The following is a 25,357-nucleotide window of genomic DNA, read 5'->3' on the forward strand; positions in this document are numbered from 1 at the left end:
ATTATATGTATATTTTTGTTTGGTTGTAGTTACATTTAACCTATTAGTTTACTTACCTAACTACTGCAGCTTTTCTAATAAGGTTTAAACTTTTCTTCTTCAACCAGCGTAACTTATTTGTTCGTTGTTTACTTTGCATGTTCTAATTATTGTTATTGACAGAACTGGTTCATAACACATATGTATTCACTGTTGTGTAGTTAATATAAAGCGTTCACAATGAAAATTAATTAATGAACGAAAAAGAAAAAAATATCAAATTTCCAAAATAAGAGTCCTTGTGTTAAACGGAGGAAATAGTGAAAATGTGATATATTCATGGGACAGAATTCTCTGCCTGGGGGCCTATTATTAAGTAATCTTTTATAACCTCAGACTGATATCTGATCTAAAACCTGCTAACTCATAACATGCGTATTACATATATTAAGGCCTGACTATTTATGTTACATAGAGTTTAAATTATTTTTCATTGGTGAAAATGCAGATGTTGATCAGTTTTGTTTGCACTAGAAGGGGCAAAAAGAACGGATTAAGCTACAGAAACTTTGAAAGGACTTCTGCAAACCTGTGTTAAAGCCAACATTGTAGGATTCTGGCTACTGTAGAAAAAGGATGTGAAGAAAAATGAAGTAAATATACTTAATGTTAAATTTACAGATTTATTCATTAAGGTCAGATTTCCCTGGATCCATTGAAGCACACAAGGAGCTCATCACTGTCAAATCATGCTGGGATAACATAGATAATCATATTGAGTGTGTTTATATCACATTAAAACATGCAGTTTTAAATATTTTAATTGCAACATTAAATATATTTACAATATATTGTATATATTGTTAAATCGAAGGTACTTAATGCCCTCAACCAGCTGCATTTGTTTGTAACTTAGTTGGATGTTGTAATGTTATTGAACTCTTACATGCTTGACTGCAAAATGACCGCCCTCTCTCTTACAAAAGAAAACTTGACTAAACTAACAGTGTTAAAAAATTGTTCCTAAGCAAGGTTAGACAAGGAACACTTGTGAAATAATCTTTTTTTTCAAAGTGTTAATTTTACAAGTCTACTCTAGGCATAAATATGACATAGGCCTCCTGTATGTTATGTAATGTAACATTGAGACCAATTATTTAAAAGGTCACTACAGTGGGCAACCACAGTAGGCCTATGCCTAAAAATAAAATAAAAATGCATAGTGTCCACTTAAGTGTACATGAAAATCTCTTTGAGTAAAAAAGGTGAACATCTGGTTTCTATTATAAAAGACCAGCACAAAACAAAGCTCAGACAAAGTTGTGTAGTTTTTGTTTTTATTATACATAAGCAGTAGGTGATGTAATGCATTTGTAAAACACAATTACTCCGAGTAAACTAGGCAATGTGAAAGCCATCTAGTGTGTAAAACGGTTGTTTGTTTTGTTTTTGTTTAAAATGGTAATCATGAGCATGTCCTTTGTGCCCCTGATGCCCTTCTGTACTGGGCAGGTCTCACGCCCATGCCCTTGTGGTTACCACATTCTGTCTGCCACTGTGAATGGTATATAAGATTGCGAGCAGAATGTCTATATGTTTACAGGATCTGCAGCTGGAGTGGATGCAAGGTTTTTTGTCAGATTTTTCCATTGTTGAAAGAGAACACATTTGTGTTTGAAGTCTGTTGTGAGTTTTAAAATGATTATATAAATGATTCATAAAATCAAAAGAGGCATGGACTTCACTGTTATTTGTTCTTATCAGTGTTATTTTTCTTTGTTTTCTCTTTCAGCTTATGGCGGCGACCAATGGCACAGTCACGGACACGTCTTTTATTTATCAGCAATTCTATCAATCAGACTCTGATGCCTTCAAAACTATTAAATTGATAGTGGTTGTGTTAATGTCTCTTTTCTTCATCTTTGTAAATTGTGTCATGCTTTTTGCTCTAGGAAGCAAATCCATCTTTTTTCAGACACCACGCTACATTTTGTTCAGTCACATGCTTATAAATGATTCTGTCATTTTGATGGTCACCACTGTCATGTATATTTTGTCTATTTTCCTCTTATATATCACCAAAGCTTTGTGCTCTCTTTTAGTCTTTGTCTCTCACAGCACTTTCCGTAACGCTCCTCTGACACTAGCAGTCATGTCTCTGGAGCGGTACGTGGCTATCTGTTTTCCTCTTAGGCACTGCGACATTGCCACACCAAAAAGGACCAGCATCGCTTTAGGACTCATCTGGATGCTAAGCACTCTAACTATTGCTATAGATATTATTTATGCATTAATTGTCAACCCCAATCATTTATCAGATATAACATTTTGCACACTAGAGAAACTGTACATAGCCAAATGGCAAATGGATAAAAATCAAGGGTTTGATGTTCTTTATTTTGTATCTGTTGCTGTGGTCATTATTTTTACTTACATTAGGATTATGATCACAGCCAGGTCTGTCTCCTCTGATAAAGATTCATGTAATAAGGCCCTTAAAACTGTTCTGTTGCACCTGATTCAGTTGGGTCTGTGTCTCTGTTCTTTTCTTTATGCTACAATAGAGAAGGCACTTTATGTGATGTCAGGGAACAATCCTCCTCTCTTCATAAACCTCAGATATCTGAACTATCTTACTGTTCTCATTCTGCCACGTTGTCTGAGCCCTTTAATATACGGTATGAGAGATGATGCCTTGTGGCCTTTATTCAAATATTTCCTTTGTTATCGTTCAGGTAAAGTAAAACCTTCTGTTAATATACATTAACTGCTTGGGATTGATTATAGGATTATATGAATTGTAATATCAAAAGGTCTAAGTGTGTGTAAATATATGTTTTGATAATGTTAAATGTTCAAAAATAAAGCAATTTAGTTTTTTTAAATATGTTGATCTCAGTCAAAAGGGATTTTAAATCTTCATGGAGGTATACAACTTAACATTCCTTAACGTTTTATCTGAAGCGAAATCTAACCCAAAACTTTTTTGCTATAACACAAGAGGAATAGGAAGATATTTAAATGAAGCTCAGTCTAGATACCCAGAAAACTAAAATAAATATCTTTAATGTAGACAAAAAAACAATCAGTAAATAGTAAGTCAATAAATGATCTATGGTTCTTTATAGAATTGAGAAGCAGAATGGCTGCAGGTACAAAACAGTGTTTATATCTGTTGGTTCTGAATTTTGGGAGTTTAAAGCATGGTCCCGATGGCAACATCTGAAATTCAGCCAGTAAGGGAGAACTATCTGACAGGATAGATTCAACCCTTTTTAACATCTGTTTGTGATAAAGTTCCTCCAAGCCATTCTGCTTAGAACATCTAATGCAGCTGCAAACCTTAATTAAACTTGAAAGGGAGTTTTTTTTATTTAAAGTGATAGACCCATACCAGCAGATTAAGGAGAAAGTTACAACCAACTCGACAAAGGACCTATAGAAAGGGTCAACAGTGTCTTGTCCACATTAAACTTTGCCCGCTTCCTCAGGCAATACAGGCGCTGCTGGCCTTTCTTGCAAACCAAACTTGTATTTGACTCGAAACACCACTTATCAACAATAATAGATCCTAAATACTTATACTCTTTAACAACCTCTATTTCCAGACCATTTATCCTAGTTTTTTCAGTATTAGTGACATTGCGCCTAAAATCATAACACATGTCCTTGGTCCTAGAGGCATCCTGACACCATATTACAAACTGATCAATGACCAGACCGTGTGAAGTTTCCTCATTTTTTTGAATAAGCTGACAATAACCGTACATAAGTCTGCATAAGTGAATGAAGATGAGGTGCCAAACCAGTGTTGGTCTTGTAGGCCGGGAGCAGAGTTTTGAATTGATGTGAGCAACTATATGGAGCCAGTGTAACTGAATGAAGAGAGGGGTGGCGTGTGCTCTCTTCAGTTCATTGAAGACCACTCTTGCTGCTGCATCCTGGATCATCTGTAGAGGTTTTGTTGTGTAAGCAGGAAGTCCAGCTAGTAGTGCATCGCAATAGTCCAGTCTGGACAGAACAAGAGCCCGGACTAGGACCTGTGTAGCATGCTCGGATAGGAATTTCTGATATAGTAGAGGATGAGCGGTGCTGGCATCCTGATCTGTGTACTTTCGCTGATCATCGATCACGACTCCCAGGTTTCTGGCCGTTCTGGAAGAGGTGATGGTTGATGAGCCCAGTTTAATGGAGACGTTGTGATGGATCTTAGGGTCAGACAGGATTACAAGCAGTTCTGTTTTTGCAAGGTTCAGCTGCAGCTGATGGTCCTTCATCCAGAGCAAGATGTCGGCTAGGCATGCTGAAATGCGTGCAGAAACAGTTGGATCATCAGGCTGAAAGACAGGTGGAGTTGTATATCATCCCCATAGCAGTGATAGGAAAAGCCATGTTTCCGAATGACAGAGCAAGGGGATGACAGAGATATCACAACAAGAGAACCGGTTGTTGTTAACAAAGCAATGACACCAACGACACTAAACTCAATAAGACAATATTAATCAATTACACACGCTTCTGTTGACTTCTGCTGCAAAATGCTTATTTTATCGTTCAGGCAAAGTAATTCCCTCTGTTAATGTACATTAACATGACTGGAGAGATAAACAGAAATACAATTTTAAAATGCAAATTTTGTACCAGTCAGATTCTGTGAATATTTTTTTCTGAACTGAATTATCTTAAAACTTTTTATTTTACAAATAACAATGACGATCTTTAAAAGACACTCTAATGTTAATTTTAAATGTGTTTGTTAAGATATTTCTAAAATAATGTGATATTCAAACACTTCATATGGTCTGTGAACAAAAGCTGCAAATATGTCAAACATAACTCTGTAAATGCTGCATGTAGCAGTAAATCTCAAAGCTGTCTTTGTTTCAACTGAATGTTCATTGCATCTCAAACCTTTCAATGTCCTCAAACGGTTGTCAGAGCACTGTATATGTATACATCATGTTCAAATATGTAGGTAAGTATTAATTTGCATCACACAAAGCAACAAATTGCAGGTGGCAAATAATGTAACAAAATAAAATCCTATTGTACTTATAAGCATACTTTTTGGGTGTACAAAGAAAAAGACCTAAAATAACTATTTTATCAGAGATTAATTAAAAAAAACGGTCATGTACTGCACAAGTTGAATGTGCAAAGACTGCTGAAACCTCTTTTATTATTTGCCTGGAAATCAGCAATGAGCAACACTTTAAACACAATACAATCATCCTACTTACATCAACAAACAAGCAAGGCATCAAAAGCAATGCAAAAGGGGGAAATAAAAATGTAAATGTACATAACGTTTTGAAATTATTGTTTTGTATTCATTACTCCTGCCAAACTGCTCATTATAATAATAGCGAGTACAGCAAATATACATTAAGACATACAAAACTGAATATAATTTAAGAATAAAGTACTTTGAATATTGTTGCAGCAGAGGCATTGTCATGTTTGTACTGGTGGAGTGCAAGGGGGCAGAGAGGATGACATGACAACTGGATGAAAACTACAACAGGAGACACTACGCCGTCTGTGAAAGCAAAGAACACAAACAGAGGAGGACCATTCAATTAAAAAAAATTAAACACACATCACTATCTCTTTAACGACTTTATCAAAAGTATTCTCACCAGGGGTAACCATCCTTGAATTCAGTGAATTTGTGGCGGACCATAAAGTTGGCTAGAGCATCAGCTACCTGTAATGACCAAACAAGAAAAGTCATTATATTAGAGGTCTTTATTAGAGGTCGTCGTTGACCCAACAAGATGTTTTTATTAATACTTAGTTGTTTCCATCTAATATGGATGTAGCTTAATGAAAACTGCTTAAAGGACAAAATAATATTTTTATGACTGTGGCAACACTGTAATATAAAAAAGACATACTTTTTCGGGGGCATCTTCATGAACAGCATGGCCACACTGTGGAAGAACCTGCATCTGGAACTTTCCTGTAACAAAGAGCACAAAAGATATGTGAAACCTCTTGGAGCCAATTCTAGTCTGCTGAACAGGCAACAGTCACAAATCTCACCCTGCATTTGCCCAATAGTAAGATCTTTATCAAGCCTGTCAATGCCTGTGGGAGAGAAACATGAATGAGACGTTTATTCAATAATCCATTATATAAAATAAAGATATCTCAGCCCTTTTACCGGCCAGCAGTAGTAGTTTTGGCACAGGACAGCTGAGAAAGAGAGAAGACAGTCCTTTAAACCAGCCCTCCCAATACTTCTCCGTCTTTGAGAGTTCAATGCGCCAAGTGTACAAACTTTCTTTTTTTATCTGCAATTCCAAATAGAAAAAAAATGTACAAAAAAATAATAATTAATGCAGAGCATTATTATGAACCACCATATGTCTACTAATGTGAAATTTCCAGAAATGTAAAAGCTTTGGCAAGTTGTCTATTAATGTTGAAAACGTGTACTACCTCCTGGTCATCTTCTTTCTTTCTTTTGTGATTGGATTCGCATCCTTCTTCCTCCTCTTCTTCTTCAATAATTCCCTCACTGATGCTCTTAGAAACCCCTGGACTGCTTAAGGGCTCCTCACACCTAAACATCCAAACACATCAGATCAATTATATACAACTGATCCTTACAACAGATGTAACTGCTAAACGTTTCTCTAAATAAAGGGCAGTTTCAAGGCATAGTTGAAGGAAACATATGAAGACTTACTTTTTCACCTGTCCAACCATGGACACCCGCGCAGACTCAATATTCCTGATTTGACCACTTTTTACACTGGTATGCAAAACGAGGAATAATTAGTATTCAGTATAATATATATGTTCTTGCTAGTAACAATATTGTGTTAATCTAAAATTTATTTTAAGTTGACAATTTAAAGCAGTAAAGATATGATGATCAGTAAATATCAACAAATCTAATGATGTAAAAACTTGTTTTATTTGTATGGATTAAATTGGAAAAAAGTACAGTGTAAGTAAAGTAAGAAATGCCTTAACTAAATATGCCTGCAATAGTATAGCGGGCTACAATGCCTATGTACCTCCATTCAATAGCATTCTCCACAGATTTAAAGGTTTTAGGTCGACTCCTCAGAAAGTTTTGCATGCTATTCAAGGCATCCATTGCTGTACCTGAAAAATGATTACAATAGGGTATATAATGGAGATATACGCATTGAAACTATGTGAACGTAACCCACTCACAAGGGGACTATTTCATATATATGATCATGTTGCACTTAGAAACAAAGTTGAACGAATAAGGGCTGAAAACGCACCTTCCACAACATCGATTACACATAGACCAAGCAGTGATGGCACGTGATTGGCTGCAGCAGTGTGAACCGCTATTGCTCCACCCATACTGTGACCAATCATCATTATAGGAGGCGGGTTTTCACCGTAAAGCACCTCCACCACTTTTCCAATGTCCCTAAGAGAAAGTCAAATTCCTATATTACGATCTTCAACCACTTCATTGTAAAGATGACATCTTGAATATGAATTTACTTTGCCATCGTCTCAGCAGAGAGGTCATCAGGGTTCTTGACTTTAGCGTCACCTGAGTTGTATTAAAAAAACATTACAGACTTATACACTGGTGACTTATATATATTACGTTTTGTTCTCATAGTTTGTTTTCAAGGAAGTATCAAAGACACAAAAAAGCAGGTTTAAAGCCCTTACCGTGTCCTCTAAGGTCCATAGCAACCACTCTGCAGTCAATCCTGCTGCATATAACAGACTAAAAATACGAGAACAGTCAATATCATGAATATAAATCAGTGCATAGAGTAGACAATTTAACACTATTTACATTTATAAAGACATTTTCTATGGACATATTAAATAAGTCGGAAACTCACAGTAAAGACCGCCCAGGAAAGAGCTGAATGACCTCCTCCATGGAGCAAGAGCAAAACAGGACCATGAGATCCACTGCTATAAATTCTGAATGTGTACGGAGCAGTTAAGGAAGGATTTGCATAAAAAAACGACATTTGAGACATTTTATATAACCTTACATGCATATTGGGCAATTATTAGTCAAAGGTCTCCTGGGAATTGGAGTAAAGGATATGTCTTTGCTGTTCTCATTTTCCACCTCCACGTCTTCAATGGTTTCAAAGTACTGACTCCAGGGAAGGGGGGAAAAATCTTTTTTTCTTCCAGGTCTGCATTAAGAAGAGATAACAAAATACAGTGATCTAGGAAATTAAGAGCTTTCATGGTTATGTGTTTTTAAACACCATTTTGGGTTTAAGTCTGGCGTCCCAGATGAAAAACTACAGCATCTTTAACAGAAAATGATTGGATTTAATAGGAATTGTATTGAAACTGTAGTGGTCTTTGAGGGTCTCACTAGGAAATGTGTTGAGGTCTATTGGTGACATGTGTTATCGGATGGAACACGGTTTAATCCTACAGGAATAATACTTCATATACACTACATAAAAGCATTTTGTTATGGATTTAATAATCTTTTGGTAATAAAAACCTTCAGAATTTCTATGGTGTACTCATAAGGGGTTTAAAGTGTCAAAACATCTCAGGTTTTCACAGTTAAACTGACCAGAGAGATCTCGAGCTCAGGCTAGGTGTGAGCATCAATGGCAAAACACGCCTGCTCGAGCTTCAAGTTATAGTCGTGCGTAGGACCTACGCCGTAACCTGTCGTGATCGCTGTGGTTGGATGACACACAAGTCACGGGAGGAGATCTCGTTGGAGTACAAAACAGTTAGATTAGAGGTGTTAACCAGCTGGTTTTATTTCTGTGAATGTTTTTAAAACAGCATATGAGTGTTTTAGGAGTTAAAAAAAACATGCAAGCAAAAATTCGAGATACGTATCTTTAGAATGGAGATGGCGACAGACAGTTTTATTTTAAAACTTACTTTGTGTGCACTGCTTTGAATGTGATATTTCGACAGGCATATGATTAAAGTGTAAACTCACCCCATTCTTAATTTAGATCCCGACTGCAAACCTGGCGTCGGGGGTTTAGCAGCTAGCAGATTCAAATGCAACTGTTTCTCCATGGCCTGAGGAAAGTGAAACCCTTTCGGCACGTAAAGCGTCTCATACACTTTGCACCATACGAGTCCTTTTCGATAAACGGTGCAGTTATACACTTTACACAATAACGATAAATCAGCCGAGTTCAGCAGACAGGTACAAAAATGTATGTTCAACACGGGCAGTCTCCGCCCACCAGTATTTTGCACGACGTGCATTGTGGGAAATGTAGTCATATAACTGCCTTTTATTGAGGACGCTGACGCCAATGTTCATGAAAACAACTACAAGTAACAGAAAACACCGGGTTTGGTTCACTGAGCACGTAAAGCGGTCTGAAAAAAATGACGTAATGCACTTCGTTCCATTTAACCACTATTTGATCATATTGAGACCATATTTTTGTTTAGAAAATGTTCCATCAAATAAAAGAAAGCAATATTATTTTAACTTAATTAATGCTATTAATCTATACAAAATTTCCTATTCATTAACGCAAAAAACGAAACTTTGTGATTGTTGAAAAAGAATACAATTTAAATGACGACTATTGGGTTTTCAAATAATAGCTTTTTTTTGTAGGTGAATCTTGTAATTTTTTTGTGTAATGCCTTTGACTATGCCTTTGTGTAATGCCTACCTTTGACTATGTCTATTTTGTTCAGTTAAATAAGTAGTTCACCTTCAAAATGCTAATTCTGTCATCACCCTCTTGTCATTTCAAACCTGTATAACTTTCTTTCTTCAGCAGAACAAATAAGAAGATAATTTAAAGAATGCTGTTAACAGCCCCCCATTAACTTTTATTGGTTACAATAAGGGGGGGTGGGGTGGGTCTTGAAGCTGATCTGTTGCAACATTTTTCAAAATCTTCTTTTGTGTTCTGCGGAAGAAATTCATACAGGTTTGAAAGTACTAGAGAGCGAATAAATGATGACAGAATTTTCAATTTGAAGGTAAACTACTCCTTTAATTAAAAAGATAATCAGTGTCACCACACCCAAACGTAACTTGACAACACGCTTTTATTTATGTGTTTTATATACTATTATATATATATTATATATAATACTTATATATGAGTTACTGCCGAATTGTATTCAGTTATTGCAAACACTAAAAGCACTTGTTTTCTCTTAGTATTTTGTGAGTACATGTGCAAGTGTATTTACCTTCATCTGAAGCAACGCTGCCTCAGAATTCAAAGACAAAAACAACACGTGATATTTTCCTCCTCAACTGCTTTAATAGATGATTATCACTCTCAAGAACAGAAATAATGTTTCAGGGCAGGATCACTTGTGTGTGGGGAAATAAAATAAATAATGTAAACGAAGAACCTTATGGATAAAAGCATTAATCTAAGTGGCCTACATTCAGTAAAAACTAGAACTTTTTTCTGTACTAGAAAAAAAATCAAGACAAAACAACGTCAAGCAGGGAAACCTACTTTCAACCTAGTTATTATAAAAATGTAACATTCACAGCTCAGAAGAAAACTTGAGGAAAATTGCAACAGCAGGAACGTTTTTTCCCTTTTAAGACAGATTTAGGGGCTTCTGTTTCAATTAACCATCCGATGGAATCCCAGAATGCAACACTGTCATTAAACTCTCTGTGAAGCACCATGGATGAAATCACACTCAAGCCACAATTACAAAAGGATGCAAACAAATTCAAACACAAAGGCAAACAAATCAGTGGAGCTAAACACAAAGAGCATTGCAAAATCAGAAACCAAAAAATCAATTTGTCTCTGCAGCGATGCACAAAATAAAAAGCCCATCCTCAAAGGCAGGAGTCCGAAATGTGTTCAGAATCAGATGCTTGACCACCCTCCAGGCTTCAGTATCATCAGCAGTGTCTACTCACACACCGCACCCTAGAGGGCACCACACAAACAACATCAAACCAACACTGGTAAACAAATAACGTTATGATCTCTAACTTCAAACACAAAATGCAAATAGCCATGTCAATAAAACAAAAAGGCTGCTCATTTCTGGACGAGAATGTAGCAAAAATGGAAACAGTGCTAGGAGAGATTTGTGCAAGTCTCCCCTAAGTGCATCAGAGGGTGAGGGAGAGTTCTTCACATTTCAGCAGGACTTGGAGGAGAGTGACAGAGGAAGAGACATTACTTCTTCCAGATCGTGTAAAAAACCCACCTGTGTCAACATGTTAAGGAACAGTTTACTTATGTAAGGGAAAAATATTTAGATTAAATTAAATATTGTCCTTAATATTTTTTTAAATAAAAATAATATTGTAAAACCTATTTATTAATAATAATAATAACATGATAAAAGAACATAATATAATTGCTAACAATTAAACTGAAACTAACACTTACACTAAAAATAACACTTTAAATATTGAAATAAGAAATAATCCAAAATACTACTAAAACTACATTAAAACTGAAAACAAGGTGCCCATGACACTAATATACACTGCAACATTTAAAATAGCAGTTCTTAGAATTAAAATGGTTACAATTACATGCTAAAATAAATCACTGCAACGGTTATACCAAGGCAAAATTATACTGATCTTAAGGATCGTATGCCAAACTTTGATCCTTCAGTGTTTGGTTCGTACATTTAAAGGATACAGCTCCATATAAGAGGGCACACAGACCACCTCTTTGGAAAAGTCCACTTTGCACGAAAGTCTTCCCAACAGATTTTCATATTCACTGAGCGCATCAGTCAGATTTGCACAGTTGCCCTGCAGGCGGAAAATAAAACATTTTTTTTTCTCTTAAAAAAAAGTGATTATATTAAGATTTCAGATAAATGTACAGTAAAGCTTTACCTGCGTGAAGTACTTCCCACTGGGTCTTAGAACTCTAATAGAAAGATCAAGAATGAGCCTCAGGAATTCCCAGGTTGAATCTATAGAACAACACAAATTTTAACAATTCATGTTTTTTAAGGAGTTACTTAGACGGTTTGTTTTTTAAATGCACTATTTAAATGCATTTAGATGCAAGTGACTCCATTGTGTTGTCCACAGTTTACTATTGCTGTGTGAATGACAAGTGTATATTAATATACTGGATCTAATGGACACATTTAGAAGGATTCGAGCAGCAGACACTAACCCTCCTCAGGTGCTGTGGAGATAGGAACAGCGGTCAAGTCATTGATGACGTAATCAAACATCCTCCCTTGTTCAACAAACTTTTTGAGTACGGGAACACAGTCCTGTACCAAAATCTGAAAGTAGCAAGGGTCACAAATACAAAAAACATTCATTGTTAGTTAGGAAACCTGCCAGGGTTTGGGAACTTATAACATGTGTCTTGTTTTAAAATCAAAGAAGGAGCCTCTTTGAAATGGCTTATGATTCTAAAATCAAGACTGATAAGAATGTTTACATTATAAATTTTGAATTAAATCCTTACCTCATAACAATCTCCCTTCAAGTTATCTAATACATTCCCACATGTCTTCCTCATGTGTTTCTGACATCCATTAATCACCAGTTCATCAATGTAAACGCTTAATTAAGGAATAGAACTCTAAAACCACGTTTGAGGTTTACAGTTGAATGGATAACTTGCACATAGTCTTCCGAGTTTTCCTCGATCCGGTAACAGTGTTAAGCGTATCTACATGCGGTGATCATGGTAGATTATTTATATTTTTATGGCAGTCACTTAATTATAAACAATAAATCCTGTTTGTGATGTTAACATGCTTTATTTTGGGTTTTAATGACAGAAGAAGTTCACCTCCTAATATGTTTTATAAACGTATAATCATCTAGTGATGAATAAAGGCGTTGTATAAATCCTGCAGCAGTCCGTCGCCTTCCTAAACTGTGTTTCCTAATGATTTATTCTCATTCGACAATATAATTACACCGTACAACAATTGTTGCATTTTCTATGTGGACTTTAAATTAATTTGAAGTTCATTCACATTGGAACGAATTATATATATTATTTTATAACAGCAATGTGCAAATAGAGCAGATTTAATGCCAAAAAAATATATTAACTGTGCAAAATTTTGTGGCATTTATCCTTTAACGTTATAACGACACTTTCGACAAAGGCCTATAGCTATTGACAAAAAATGCATTTACTTATGGATATCGTTAAATTTTTCATTAAAACGACACAACATTGTGATCCAAACATTTAATTGAGTTGTGTGTGTGTTCGTCAGGTCTGTGCTCAAACACATGAAACGCTGCAGTATTCGAAGTCTAGTTATTTAATCCAAACAGTACTTCTATGATTCCATGTTCAGCCTTTTGTGATTTGCGTTCGGTGGATAAATGTCTGGAACAGAGCAGTGTGCGAGGAGCCATTACTTTCTCAGATCGTTTGAAGATTACGTCACTAGGCTACGTGCAAGCAGTCCATTAGAAAACACAGTAACACAGGTTTCCTTTATGAAGCATTTATAAATATGTTCAATTGTGATTAATAAGTAATTTACAAATGCACTATAAAGCAGTTATAACTGCATGAATAAAATTGTGGATTCTAACAAAATACCTGCCAAATATTGAGCAGGATAAAAAAAACACCCTACAGTGCACAGTCTGACAGCCTATATTGCAAACAACATCAAGAGAATAATGAATCTGCTTTTGAGTCAAATAAATAATCAACAAAAACATTTAATAAGCATTTATAACATAATATTTGGCAGGTATTTTGTTGGAATCCCTCTTTTTATTCATCCAGTTATAACTGCTTCATAAGGCATTTGTAAACGACTAATTAATCATTAATGAACACATTTATAAATGTTTTATAAAGGGTACCTAAATGTAAAGTGTTACCGAAAACTCATATTTTGAGCTTAGTTTGCTACCTTACTGTACAAAATATTTTTTCATTTTGGAGCAGAACACCAAATATTATTTGGCCGACACTTTCTATCCAAAGTTATTTTATCAGTATCTAGGAATCAAACCCTGATAATCTTTGTGCCGTTAAATCTGTGTTAGGCTTCATCCAGAACACTTTGATGGTCAGCTACAGTAGTTGCAGTTATACTCATAAAGGATATCTCAACCATGGTGATCATCTTTGGTTTGAGCTTCACCGCCTCGTGCAGAATACCACCGTCTCCTCCTCCCAGAATAAGTACCTCTTTTCCAGCATAGTTCTCCTTTCCACTGCCCATAATGGCCTCAGTGTATGGCTGGTCACTTTCTGCAAGATCTGAGATACAATCACCATTCATGAGCACACACTCGCATGCAAACTCATGAAAAGCCTAGATATTCAAAGCAGGGTGTTACTGGGTGTGTTTATATTGATGTTCTATACTAATATAATATAGCAAAGTCTTTTTGCATAATAGAAATAAAAGGTTTTCAAGTATTTAAACAATACAATGTGGTTTTGATCAAAATTATGATTTAAAGAAGAAATTGATGCATATAAGTTGAAAAGTGAGTAATTTGCATCCCTAAAAGCCTGGTGCTGTCTAAGACGTTTGTACACAAATGCGGATGAATAAAATGTGACCCTGTGAACTTACTGACATCCCCATTGAGGATGAGCATATTGCCAAACTGCCGCGAGTGCAAGATTTTGATGTTCTGGTAGGCCGAATCCTTCTCGTACACAACCTCATCAATGTCGTACTCCATTAGTCTACCATCAGCTGTGGGCCAGTATCTGTCCACATCACTGCCTCGAACCAGCGCTGGAAGCCTGACAACACAAGATTATACAGTTAAAACGTGAAGGAACAGTTTAACTGTTCTGTATCTCTCTTGAATTTACATTTTTTGAGTAATTTATTCCTTTCAATATGGCAAATGATTAACTCATGCCAATCGTCATTGGAGAATAACACTACAGAAGTTTCACCTCTTGATCCTTTGGATATTTCCATCAAGGAGAGTCTTTAGTTTCTTTTCCAGTGCATTCAGTAGCTACAAAGAGAGGAAATACAACATAACCTTTTTTTGTAGGAGCCCCATTGACACGAAACAAACAGGAAGCAAATTTTGAAATGTGCGATTTGCTGTTTGTGTGTGGTTAGCATAAAACCAGAATAGGCACCATGGAATAGAGAAGCACTCACCCCAAACCATTTGAATTCAGGGTGTCCAAAAATGTTGATTAAATTTAGCAATACATGTACACACTTATCCGTGATGTATAGGACAATAATAAAAAAGTAATAAAATATGCAGGCAACAAATGACTGTAAACATATCTATAATCTGCATTAGGTAAACCTATTTTCAAGCTAAGATTTATTTTGGATATGCACTCATTATGTATTATAAGCATCTCTATTCCTAACCGCACCTACATTATGTCAACTCACATTGTCCACTTGCGCTTCTTCATCTCCTTCAAGACACTGCAGGTCAAAAGTCACCAGACCGTGTGAGTGCATTCGTAGGATGGCAAACCTGATGGAAAGAAAAATGCAAAAGCTCCCTTAAACAGCTTCAAATCAAAGCTTTCAAATTGCAAATGTTAAAAAAAAAAAAATACTCTCGGGAGCAGGTTCTTCTAGGCTGTTATAACTAGGCAGGCTTGGGCCTAGTTATAGTTATATAGTTATACTAGTTATATTTTTACCAATAGTACAGTAACTGTGATGTCCAGGCCAGCCTCATCCCAGCTTAAGCCCAAACAAAGACCGACCAGCTGTGTTAACAGCAAGCCACACACAAAACAGGAAGTGAGTGCCAAAGCCTTTAGTATAGATACACAAAGCCACTAAACTGACCCAACGCTCATCTAAATGCTGTCTATTGTTGCGCAGAGGATGCACTTAACCGGCCAATCAATGGTCATCTGAGAGTATCTGGACACAGGAGCACACCTGGTGTTTTGAGTGGAGGGTTTGTGGAGTCAATCACAGATGCCATGATACCATCATCATTGTCGGACTCTTATCATTCAGCTTTAATGTTGTGCTTAGCTGTTAGAAGGCAAAGCTAAAAACCCAACATAACGTTTTCTGTCCCATGCAATAACCTCTAATTTCACAAATTTCCGCAATCTAGGTTTCTTCACCACTCCGAAACCAACTTTTTCTACATGCTGTGGCATGTTTTGAAAGATTCTTCAGTTAACTGACTTTCAACCACAAGGAAAATGTCTCAATTCTGCAATGTCAAGTCACCAGACGAATAACGCTTACCTGCCGTTTTTCCCGACAAAGGTGGCCAGATATCCATGTCCCTCAGAGTCATGAACAGTCTCTGTCATTTCCTGCTCTTGAAATATAGACTGAAGACCACGCACAGTCGCAGAGACGTCAGCTAAAACACACACAGAAAGAGAGAGAGAGAAAGCAGATGGATTAATCTGTACTCCACTTCAAAAGCCCGTACATTTATTTATATATACACATTTATTCATTTGGCAGACGCTTTTATCCAAGACGTCTTAAAAGTAGGGGAGCATTTTACATTTTGTCAACACGCTAAACAGTACCGTAAATTTACAAGGCAATGATACAAGGAGGATTAAAGCTGCAGTAAGCAAAGGAGAGAATGAACAACAAGATTTATTTTTTATATAAACAAGAAATAGACATTCAAAAAAATACGGAACATGTGTGTTTTGAGCTGGTTTTGAAAGTTGTGAAGGATGCTGCAGTTCGGGTGGAGGAGGGCAGTTCATTCCACAACAGGGTAACCAAATAAGGTTTTTGCAAGCGATCTGGTGCCTCGCTCATTTTTAGACCGAAGATGACGGGAGGGGATGTAGACCTGGAGTGGTAAGATAAGGGGAAGGCTTGTGAATTTGCCGTTATTGTTCTGAAGGCCAGTGTCAGCGTTTTAAACTTGATGCCGTCTGCAATTGGAAGCCAGGGAAGTGAAATCAGTTACATGGGTTCTTTAAGGCTGATTGAACACCAGACGTGCAGCTGCATTCTGGATCATTTGCAAGGGCTTGCACTGGTTTGAAGGCCGGCCAGTAGAGAATTGCAGTAGTCCGGTCTTGATATGACCAGAGCTTGGACTAGCAGTTGAGATGCATGTCAGACAAGAACGACCTGATTTTCCTGATGTTGTAGAGCACATACATGCAAACATTTCCCTGGGGCGACTGTCAAGGAACTCCCATCCTTTGATCTTGCCATATACATCGGTCGTGTTACTATTATTCTATCTTTATGTTTCTATTCTAGCATCCTATACAATTTTGTTCAACTTTTTGTTATATATAACATAGGGAGTATTCCCGTTTTTAAGCGTGCATGTGATAAAACCAAATGCATAATAAAAAAGGCATATAAACAGTGTATTCTTTCTATATGCAATTAGATAAGAGAGGCTGCTTTATCAAGTACATTTTTGCTTTTATAAAACAGTAACCACACATTAAAACAACAAAATATTTAACTTTCATTAAGTAAAATAACTTAAAGCCTTCCTTCCACAGGGAAAAATAGTCCCTGATCGACTGTAAACAGCAACAGAATGTTCCGTTTGTGTTGCTTAGTTGTAGTCGCGAAGGGTGCGTAGTGTTACACAGAATCGTTACGTGAAGTGGTCGTATATGTGTTTTATCGTGAATCAAGCACAACTATTGATCGACCAGAATCGAGGACAGGAAGTAGCCGTTTTGTCAAGTAAAAAAAAATATGCCTCAAAGATTCACACATATAACTAACAACCAATTATACACAGTCGTCTTTTCTCCCCTTACTATGTGAAATTTATATTTAACTAGTGAAAGAATCAGGTTGACAGGAACACTTCAATACAAGAGAAAAACACGACACACCTGTCACATGCAAACTTAACATCTTGGTACGTGCGCACTTTATCATTAGCTTCATTCTTATATTCATAACTACTGAAATGGACACTGGTTCGAGGACTTTCCTCTATTTCGTGTCCAATGCATAGAAGCACAGAGCAATATATACTTTATAGATGATATATGCACACACTTAGTGCCCGTCTGGGCTTACTATGAAGCGCATAACGGGTTTACCTTACATATCCAATATAAGATTATAAAACGCAGCCGATTCGCCTGCTGTAAATTGAGTTCAGTGTACTACAGTCGACAGGACTCGGTATGCACGTTTCATATGCACGAGAAACAGCAGAGCCCCCAGCTCCAAAGGGCAACCGACATTAGCCTCTGCTAGCACCGCTATGCTACCCTATATAGAAGGTCATTTATCACAGCAAACGCCGGGAGGATACGCAAAACAAACGAAGCTCTCGTCTCGATTGCAGTGACTTATGCATCTCAGGATTAAGCAAGGGAAGGTCGGGGTAGTTGGAGAAGCAATAAATCGCTTACAGAGCAAAAGCGAAGAGGCCCGTTTTCTGCAATGCACCACGAGACCCCTTCATTCATTCATGTGAAATTTACCTGGCGCACGGAGCTTGAGGTCGAGGGTGTAATGTCGCACTGCCATGATGGGGTAAAGCCGTCTGCCATGCCTGGATGAGGCAGCCGGGTGTGAATTGGTGGAGTTTCTTTTAGTGACAGACTGTGGTGCCCTCGGGGATGTGTTCTCGCTCTCTGTAGTCAAGCTCGGAAGTGGGTGGAGTGGCCCTGTCACGCCCGACCCAGGTCCCACACGAGTAGGTGTGGACTCCCTGCGCTCGGGTAACTATAACAATAATAGATTTACATTTGTTATTTCGCGTTCATTGTGTGTTAGTTCTGCTGATTTTTTTTATTTACTTTGCAAATGCTTTTAAATTTGTTTGAATGGAAACTATGTGTAGTCTTTTGATGTGATGTTGGGGATGGGTACCCAGAGAACACCCAATAAATAGGCTACCCAACTGGAATAATAATTCCCAATATCCTAGACTACATAACTATTCTTTATGTATTAATTATGATGTTTTTAACATTAATATATTTTATTAAGTAGGGGGGATGTTTGAAGAGTTTCCAGAATGAGATATTATTTTTTTATTGTGCATTCCAATTAATGTCAATCAAACTAGAGTTGGTCTGTGTTGGATCAAACTCTTCTAAATTGTCAGTACAGTGCCAACGCCTCTTTTGACAGTAGGGTTGTAAGGGCTCGTTCAATAAAAACATCTGATAAACAGAAACCACCTGGGCAGTTTTCTGCATGCCTTAACATGGTTTAAACATTTAACAGAGAAAATATAAGGTTTTACGTGGTGTTTTTGTATCGTGGTGTTGTTATCCAAGGTAGCCTATTTCAATTCATGCCATAACGTCCATTAAATGTGGTATTGATATGACACATATGACATGTCCTATACTTAAAACACACTGTAGGCTAGCCTAGTATTGTAGGCTACCATGTCCAATATGGAAATAGCACAATAGCAAGTTCATACTTGTTGTCATTATGTTTTTTTAAGGGGAAGAAATGCCTGATGGAGCGGACAGAATTACCAACTGTCTTCAACATGTCTTCTTTTGCATTCTGCTCAAGAAATGTAGTCATACAGGTTTGAAATGACAAGAGTATGAGTAAATGATGGTAGACGATTTCCATTTTGGGTGAACTATCCCTTAAAGATGTTTGTGGGTATGTGCAGTCATCACTGTTATCTAACATCTAGCAATCATTGAATAAAGTACAGCCCAGCTGTCATCATACCAATCTTTAAGTGCTGTACGCCGGCCTTTGTGCCCTGTTGATTTATCTATTCTGGAACAGGCCACGCAAGGCACTTATTTTAGCCTACTAACCAGCAGGACATTGCTTTATTGCATTGTTTCATGTCTGGCTTAATGGTTTGTCAAACGGGCAGGACAAAATACCTGAACTTTTTTGCATATAAATATGAATCAAATCTTTTAAACACAAGGATATCGTGTTTTACTTGCACTGTAGGAAGCAGTCACAAAAAAAACATTAAAATAATGTCAAAACATCCAACAATTTATTGATAAAATTACTTTTTGGAGATACTAGAACACTGGTGCTTTCACACAAAAGTTTCATTTTGTTAAAGATCTTTTAGGAGCACATTAAAAGGGATTTACACTTGCAGTTATCTTAAGATACCACAGTTCAGCATACAAAACAATGTACAAACATCTCAATAAATATCATGCTTACAAAAATAGACAATAATAGTGTTAAACGAACTAATCATTTTAGTTCAACATTATTGCAAGTACCTTGCCGCTCAACATGGGGTATTTTCATAGCTGGAGTGCAGATGGTCAGAATATTACGACATAAATTATATACATTACAACAGAACAGTGCTTTCAACACAGATACACACAATTACTGTATCCTGTCAGTTCTTCTCTTTCAGTCATAATAACATTTACCATTTAAAAATGTTGGTTTGAATGAACTTGGAATTAATACTCTGAGTCAGTTAAGACCAATAAAACAAACATCACATACAGAAAATCTATTAACCAGACAATGGTCATGCAAATCAGAATTAGAAAATAATTTATATCAGTAGTTTAGTTCTTTCCCTGTCTTTTGAGACACTACAGTAAGGTAGAGTTCCTTGGAAGTGCAGTTATTTGGCCCTGGGTGGAAGCCGTCAAGTTTTTAGAGTCATTAATACAAACACAAATAATTCAGCTCAATGTTAGCATGTGCTATTAAAAAAAGTGCAACAGGAGAAAATTCTTTAATGCAGGAACAGCGAAAAAGACAGAAAGAAGTAGATGTTTGGTACATTTTTGTTTTAAAGGAATATGTAAGAAAATGAACTAGTGTTTTTTGGCAGAAATGACTGGTGCTGTGCCCTGCTGTGTTCTTTTGTAACTCAGTTTAAACATCCCGATGAATGATCTTTGTTTCTGCCTCTTGAAGAGGAATGTCCTGTCAAACAAACAAAATAAAAAAATCACGTGTTTTAAATTCTGTACACATATCTATGCATAGGCTGTACCAATAAACAAGACCCCACATCCTCTTTTTAAGTCTATACCTTGAATGAGTTTTGAAGAATCCTCAGGCGGTGCAGTTTCTCATTGAGCAATGGATCGTTGGATCGGCGGACGAATGATCTCTTGTACTCTAATCGAGAAGAGGGCCTGTGCTCATTGACAGGTGATAGACTATTCCTCTCCAGAGCCCGGTACAAATCCACCAATGAGTCCGCCTGGTGCCTACGCTCCCACTCTGGACCTACAGAGGGCATTGAAGAGTTCATATGTACAAATGAGATTCCAAATATCCCTTCGAATAATAAATGTAATATGAAAAACCAGCCCTAAATGTGACAAAATGACAAAAGGGAATTTTATCACAAATTCCGTAATAAGGGCAGGGCCAATAAATCCGCCAATTTATTTGACTTTCAGTGACAACTCTTCCTTTCTAAAATGGATGTGTGTGGGCAGTTTTAACTGTATGCAAATACATGCAAATACAGATCCACACTAATACTCCCTCACATACACAATGAATAGTATTTAGTCCGTAGTTGACCTTTTCTTACACCAAACCATAACAAAGGAATCAACTTCTACTGAATAATCTTATAATCTTAATCTTAAAATAGAAGATGAAGAAACCCCCATTTCATGTCTCTGTGAAAAGACATTTACATTACTATACATAAACATGCATTTGACAAATGGTTTAATCCAAAGCGTCAAACTGTATGGTGCATTCACCAACTGTATTTTTATCAATATGTGTTTGAATTTATGACCTTTGTGTTACGAGCGAAGTACTCTGCCATCTGAGACAGAAATGATTTAAAGGGTTTCAAAAGGTGCTCATTGTGTTCTTTGGGCCGATGTGAAGGTTGAAAAAAAGGGTGAATGTGTGGAATAGAAGGAAGGGTTGTCCTGTTGGGGGAAGAGTTATCACAATGGATTAGAAAGACTGCAGCTATGCGAGTGGTTAGGATTTAAGGGAGATGTGTGTTCAGCTGTGTGAACCACCAATATGGTCTTCATTTGAGCTGGAGTACTGAAGCGTTCTCTCAACATCATTGTGCATAAATTGTGATCCCTTTTCACAGTAATACTTAGTTAAAGTTAAGTTATACTGAGAGTAACAATACTGTATACTCTTGCCTAACATTACTAACAGTTTGACGCAGTATGACCGACAAGTTACCACTATTGAATCTGATCAATATTACTAGTTTTTAGAAATGACTAGCATGCACAAAATTAATAACATATATCAATTCAAATATACTCATAAATAATGCAATACGTTGCGCTTTACAATAAGGCTTTAAGTTTGTCAAATCAATTTGACCTGTATACGGTATATATGGAACTATAATAATCATTTTTCAACTTTTCCAAATGTACAAATATTCTTGTTTGTATTGGTTAAAAGTGAATATGAAAAGTGTTTTCTTTGCACTATTTGGTCTGAAAAAGTCTCTTCAGTTTTGATTTTCTGCAAATAGATGCAAAAATAAACTTTTTACTTTAAAATTTGGGGGAATTTTTTTTTATAAATTCACAGAATGAATCAAACATATTCGTTTACCTAATCACTATAAATAGCAAATTCATAAAAACTGAAAATTATTCTGAAATGATCTCTTAATTTCTTTCCGTGGCTGTATATTGCATAGTCTACAAGTGTATGCAAAGGCAAGTTAGGCCTGTTTTACACATACTCCATCTGAAGGGTGTGAGCAGCAATGACAGGCCTAGTGTAAAGCCAAATAGTTGGCCAACAAAAAATATGACAAATTTGATCATCATGAAATCCAGTTTACATGAGGAAGTGGAAAACATTAATTCATTTACATGAGGTGAACCCAAAACCAAACATGTCGCTTTGAATTGCTTACTGATCTAGAATCAGTACTTCTAAATAAGAAGTACTGTCTGTGCGCCTGTCAGTGTTCGTGTAACTCAGATCAAGTTAAACAGATCTAACTTTAAACAGTGGGTGAGTAAGATTGATGTGATAAATAGGTTTTAGTAAAACAGTGCCAAAATTTTACTGTAAGTGGTGCTGCTCGGGCACAGAAATATGTGCCAGTTCTGTTCCTCGTGAATAAGCACACAGAAATATGCACAGATCACAGACGCAGGATGTGTGAAACAGGCTGTAGGAGTTCTCAGTTCTAACCTGTGTCTCTGGCACGGCCCCTGCCCAGCTGGTAGTGCTGTGCGTCTGCATGTTCGGCTGCGCAGGTGGCAGCGAGAATAGCATGAAGACCACTGTCACGGGGCAAGGTAAAACTGCGATGCTTGCCCCCTCCTCCAATCCCTTCTCCTCCTCCAGCTGTGACACGTTTCTGTATGGGTTGGGTGTGTGTAGTGGGATGTACGTAGCGCTCTGGAGGAAGGCCATGCTGGGAGGGTAGTGTTGACTGGCGACGGAGCTCTACAGGCACGGATCGGTTAGGATCGATGAAAGCGGCATCATCAAGAGGCAAAGTCTGCAGGAAATGAAGGCCGGAGCTGGTGAGGGGCGTCTCAATGAGGTCTTGCCACGATCGCCGCTGACTGGCAGACTTGCGGCCCGGTGAGCTTGCAGTGCTTATGCTGCCCCCTTGTGTCTCAGAGTGTGGGGAGCGGGATTGGACGGTCTCTGTGGAGGGTGGGCGGATGTGTTTGGGCTCTTGGAATGGACTTGGCTGTAACAGAGGGTGGGTTGAGTTTTATATTAAGACTGGAATAAGAGAACTGGGGCTAGTTGTCACAAGGTCTATACAGTATAGTATTTCAGTAAGCATAAATATTTGAATTTTAAGTGTTTTCCTGTTATTTCTATTTGTAGTTTTGAAAGATTGAAATACCTCTGATCAAAATATCTGTTGGCAGAAAAAGGGCTAGGGCCTCTTCTATTCTCTATACACACATCCTCCCTATAGGCCCTATCATTGAGTCACATGGCTTTTCATTTCACTGCTGTGCTGACGACACCTAGATCTTCCTCTCTTTCGATCCAGAGGATACCTCAGCAGCTACACGCAATGAAGCCTGTCTGGAAGTTATTTCCACCTGAATAAAATACCACCACCTCCAGCTCAACCCGGCTAAACCTGAACTTCTTGTCTTTCCAGCTCATCATCCGGTGCAACTTAACCTTTCCAATCAAATTGTCACTACAACTATTACACCCTCCACATCTGCCAGAAACCTTGGTGTTGTCTTTGACCATCAGCTATCCTTCATGGAACAAATCGCCAAGACATCGTGGCCATGTCGATTTGCCCTCTTCCAACATGTGGCATCAGACTACTCCAAATGGTCCCGGACGCTGCAGCACGGCTTGTCTACCAAGAGCCCAAGAGAGCCCATGTAACATCTCATCTCATCTTCCTCCACTGGTTACCAGTAGCAGCCCGCTTTAAATTTAAGTCTCTAATGCTGGCTTTCAAAAAAATCGGTGACTCCTCACCTGAATACTTTCACTCCCTCCTTCACAGATACTGCCCAACCAGAACCCTACGATCAGCAAATGAGCAGTAGTCCCTTCGCAGGGGGGCACAAAATCAATCTCCCGCTCAATCTCCTTTGCCATCCCATAACTGGTAGAGCAATCTTCACAATTCAATAGGCTATTTAATAACACATTTCCCTTTGTGACAACTTACTATTCACCAGAGTAAAAATTATGACCATTAATAATTTTAGAAACTGATGCAATAACAACCATGACTAAGAACTGTTAACAAAGAGGGACATTTATATCAATCATATTCTCCTTGTTGTCTTCTTTGACAAACTCACTGCTGTCACCCTGAATTATGCACTGCCTGAATAAAACACGCGTACGCCCACACACACACACACACACACACACACACACACACGTGTCTGGTTTACTATCTCCGTGGGGACAGTCCATAGGCGTAATGCTTTGTATACTGTACAAACTGTATATTTTATCCCCTAACCCAACCCCTAAACCTAAAGATCATATTACACTTTTTGAATTTTTTGAGATTAAAAAAAATACTGATCTGTACAATTTATTAAAAAAAAAGCCCATTTGGACCTCAATTTTTGTCCCCACTATGTCAAGGGTCTTAATGTGTCGGTTGGCATTCAGGTTTATATCCCCACTGGGATATAAAAACATGTCCACACACAATTCTCCTAAAGGCAAGGTATGGCAGACTCTCGTGAAGACATTATGTACCTCGACATGATGGTTTCACATATATTTATCATTCCTGACCCTATCATACTGTACATGCCGCTACTGCAGCAGCCTTCCTCACATATAATATATTACACAGCATGTTTAAATTGTTTTTAGATGAACACATGGTATAGTTTAAAAACAAATGGAAGCAGATCGAATACATGATGTGAAAATTTAGAAGAGTGAGTTCGACAAATTGAATCATGCTTTGTGGCAGACTCAAAACTGTAAACCACAAGTTTTTATCACTACAATACTTAAGCTGCTGATAAAGCGGTGTTTTTTTTACACTGTGTTCTGGGGGAGGAGCTGTATGACGCCCCTGTATGGGGCTTGTTTCCGTCTCCTAATAAAGATA

The 25,357-nt window shown here is 37.4% G+C and overlaps 4 protein-coding genes across 9 annotated transcripts in view; 1 reads left to right on the forward strand and 3 right to left on the reverse strand.

The window, feature by feature from the left end:
- Positions 1–1,774: 1,774 nt before the first annotated feature.
- On the forward strand, positions 1,775–2,746 carry LOC130408385 (odorant receptor 131-2-like). The gene has a single exon (XM_056731883.1). It carries the CDS (start codon positions 1,775–1,777, stop codon positions 2,744–2,746), a length of 972 nt encoding a protein of 323 aa, XP_056587861.1.
- Positions 2,747–5,125: 2,379 nt separating this feature from the next.
- ppme1 (protein phosphatase methylesterase 1) lies at positions 5,126–9,183 on the reverse strand. 3 transcript variants are annotated; one of them, XM_056732076.1, is made up of 14 exons: positions 8,924–9,183; positions 8,047–8,141; positions 7,833–7,924; positions 7,654–7,711; positions 7,477–7,528; positions 7,245–7,399; positions 7,008–7,098; positions 6,674–6,739; positions 6,424–6,547; positions 6,146–6,275; positions 6,025–6,069; positions 5,877–5,941; positions 5,619–5,686; positions 5,126–5,518 (listed from the first exon to the last, which is right to left on the reverse strand). In XM_056732076.1, coding segments are annotated over exons 1-14 (1,125 nt in total). In that variant the 5' UTR covers positions 9,007–9,183; the 3' UTR covers positions 5,126–5,517. The 3 variants fall into 3 exon arrangements, with proteins under 3 accessions (XP_056588054.1, XP_056588055.1, XP_056588057.1); XM_056732077.1 differs by having other exon boundaries at positions 7,833–7,921; positions 8,046–8,141; XM_056732079.1 differs by lacking the exon at positions 8,924–9,183 and adding an exon at positions 8,540–8,903 and having other exon boundaries at positions 7,833–7,921; positions 8,046–8,141.
- Positions 9,184–10,207: 1,024 nt separating this feature from the next.
- Positions 10,208–18,504, reverse strand: sms (spermine synthase). Its single transcript, XM_056730814.1, has 11 exons — positions 18,321–18,504; positions 16,123–16,243; positions 15,295–15,382; positions 14,829–14,893; positions 14,494–14,669; positions 14,015–14,171; positions 12,393–12,480; positions 12,090–12,204; positions 11,801–11,880; positions 11,598–11,713; positions 10,208–11,151 (listed from the first exon to the last, which is right to left on the reverse strand). The coding sequence occupies exons 1-11, from the start codon at positions 18,364–18,366 to the stop codon at positions 11,121–11,123; spliced, it is 1,083 nt and encodes a 360-aa protein (XP_056586792.1). The 5' UTR covers positions 18,367–18,504; the 3' UTR covers positions 10,208–11,120.
- Positions 18,505–19,806: 1,302 nt separating this feature from the next.
- The window catches only part of cnksr2b (connector enhancer of kinase suppressor of Ras 2b), a 36,252-nt gene continuing 30,701 nt past the window's right edge, over positions 19,807–25,357 (reverse strand). For all 4 annotated transcript variants that reach the window (XM_056730813.1, XM_056730811.1, XM_056730810.1 and 1 more), the window contains exons 20-22: positions 22,972–23,482; positions 20,849–21,048; positions 19,807–20,739 (exon numbers count right to left, since the gene is read on the reverse strand). In XM_056730813.1, the coding sequence (XP_056586791.1) occupies positions 20,689–20,739; positions 20,849–21,048; positions 22,972–23,482 (762 nt within the window). In that variant the 3' untranslated portion in view covers positions 19,807–20,688. The remainder of the gene's footprint in view (positions 20,740–20,848; positions 21,049–22,971; positions 23,483–25,357) is intronic.

Source organism: Triplophysa dalaica, chromosome 19, assembly GCF_015846415.1.
Source record: "Triplophysa dalaica isolate WHDGS20190420 chromosome 19, ASM1584641v1, whole genome shotgun sequence".
NCBI lineage: Eukaryota > Metazoa > Chordata > Actinopteri > Cypriniformes > Nemacheilidae > Triplophysa > Triplophysa dalaica.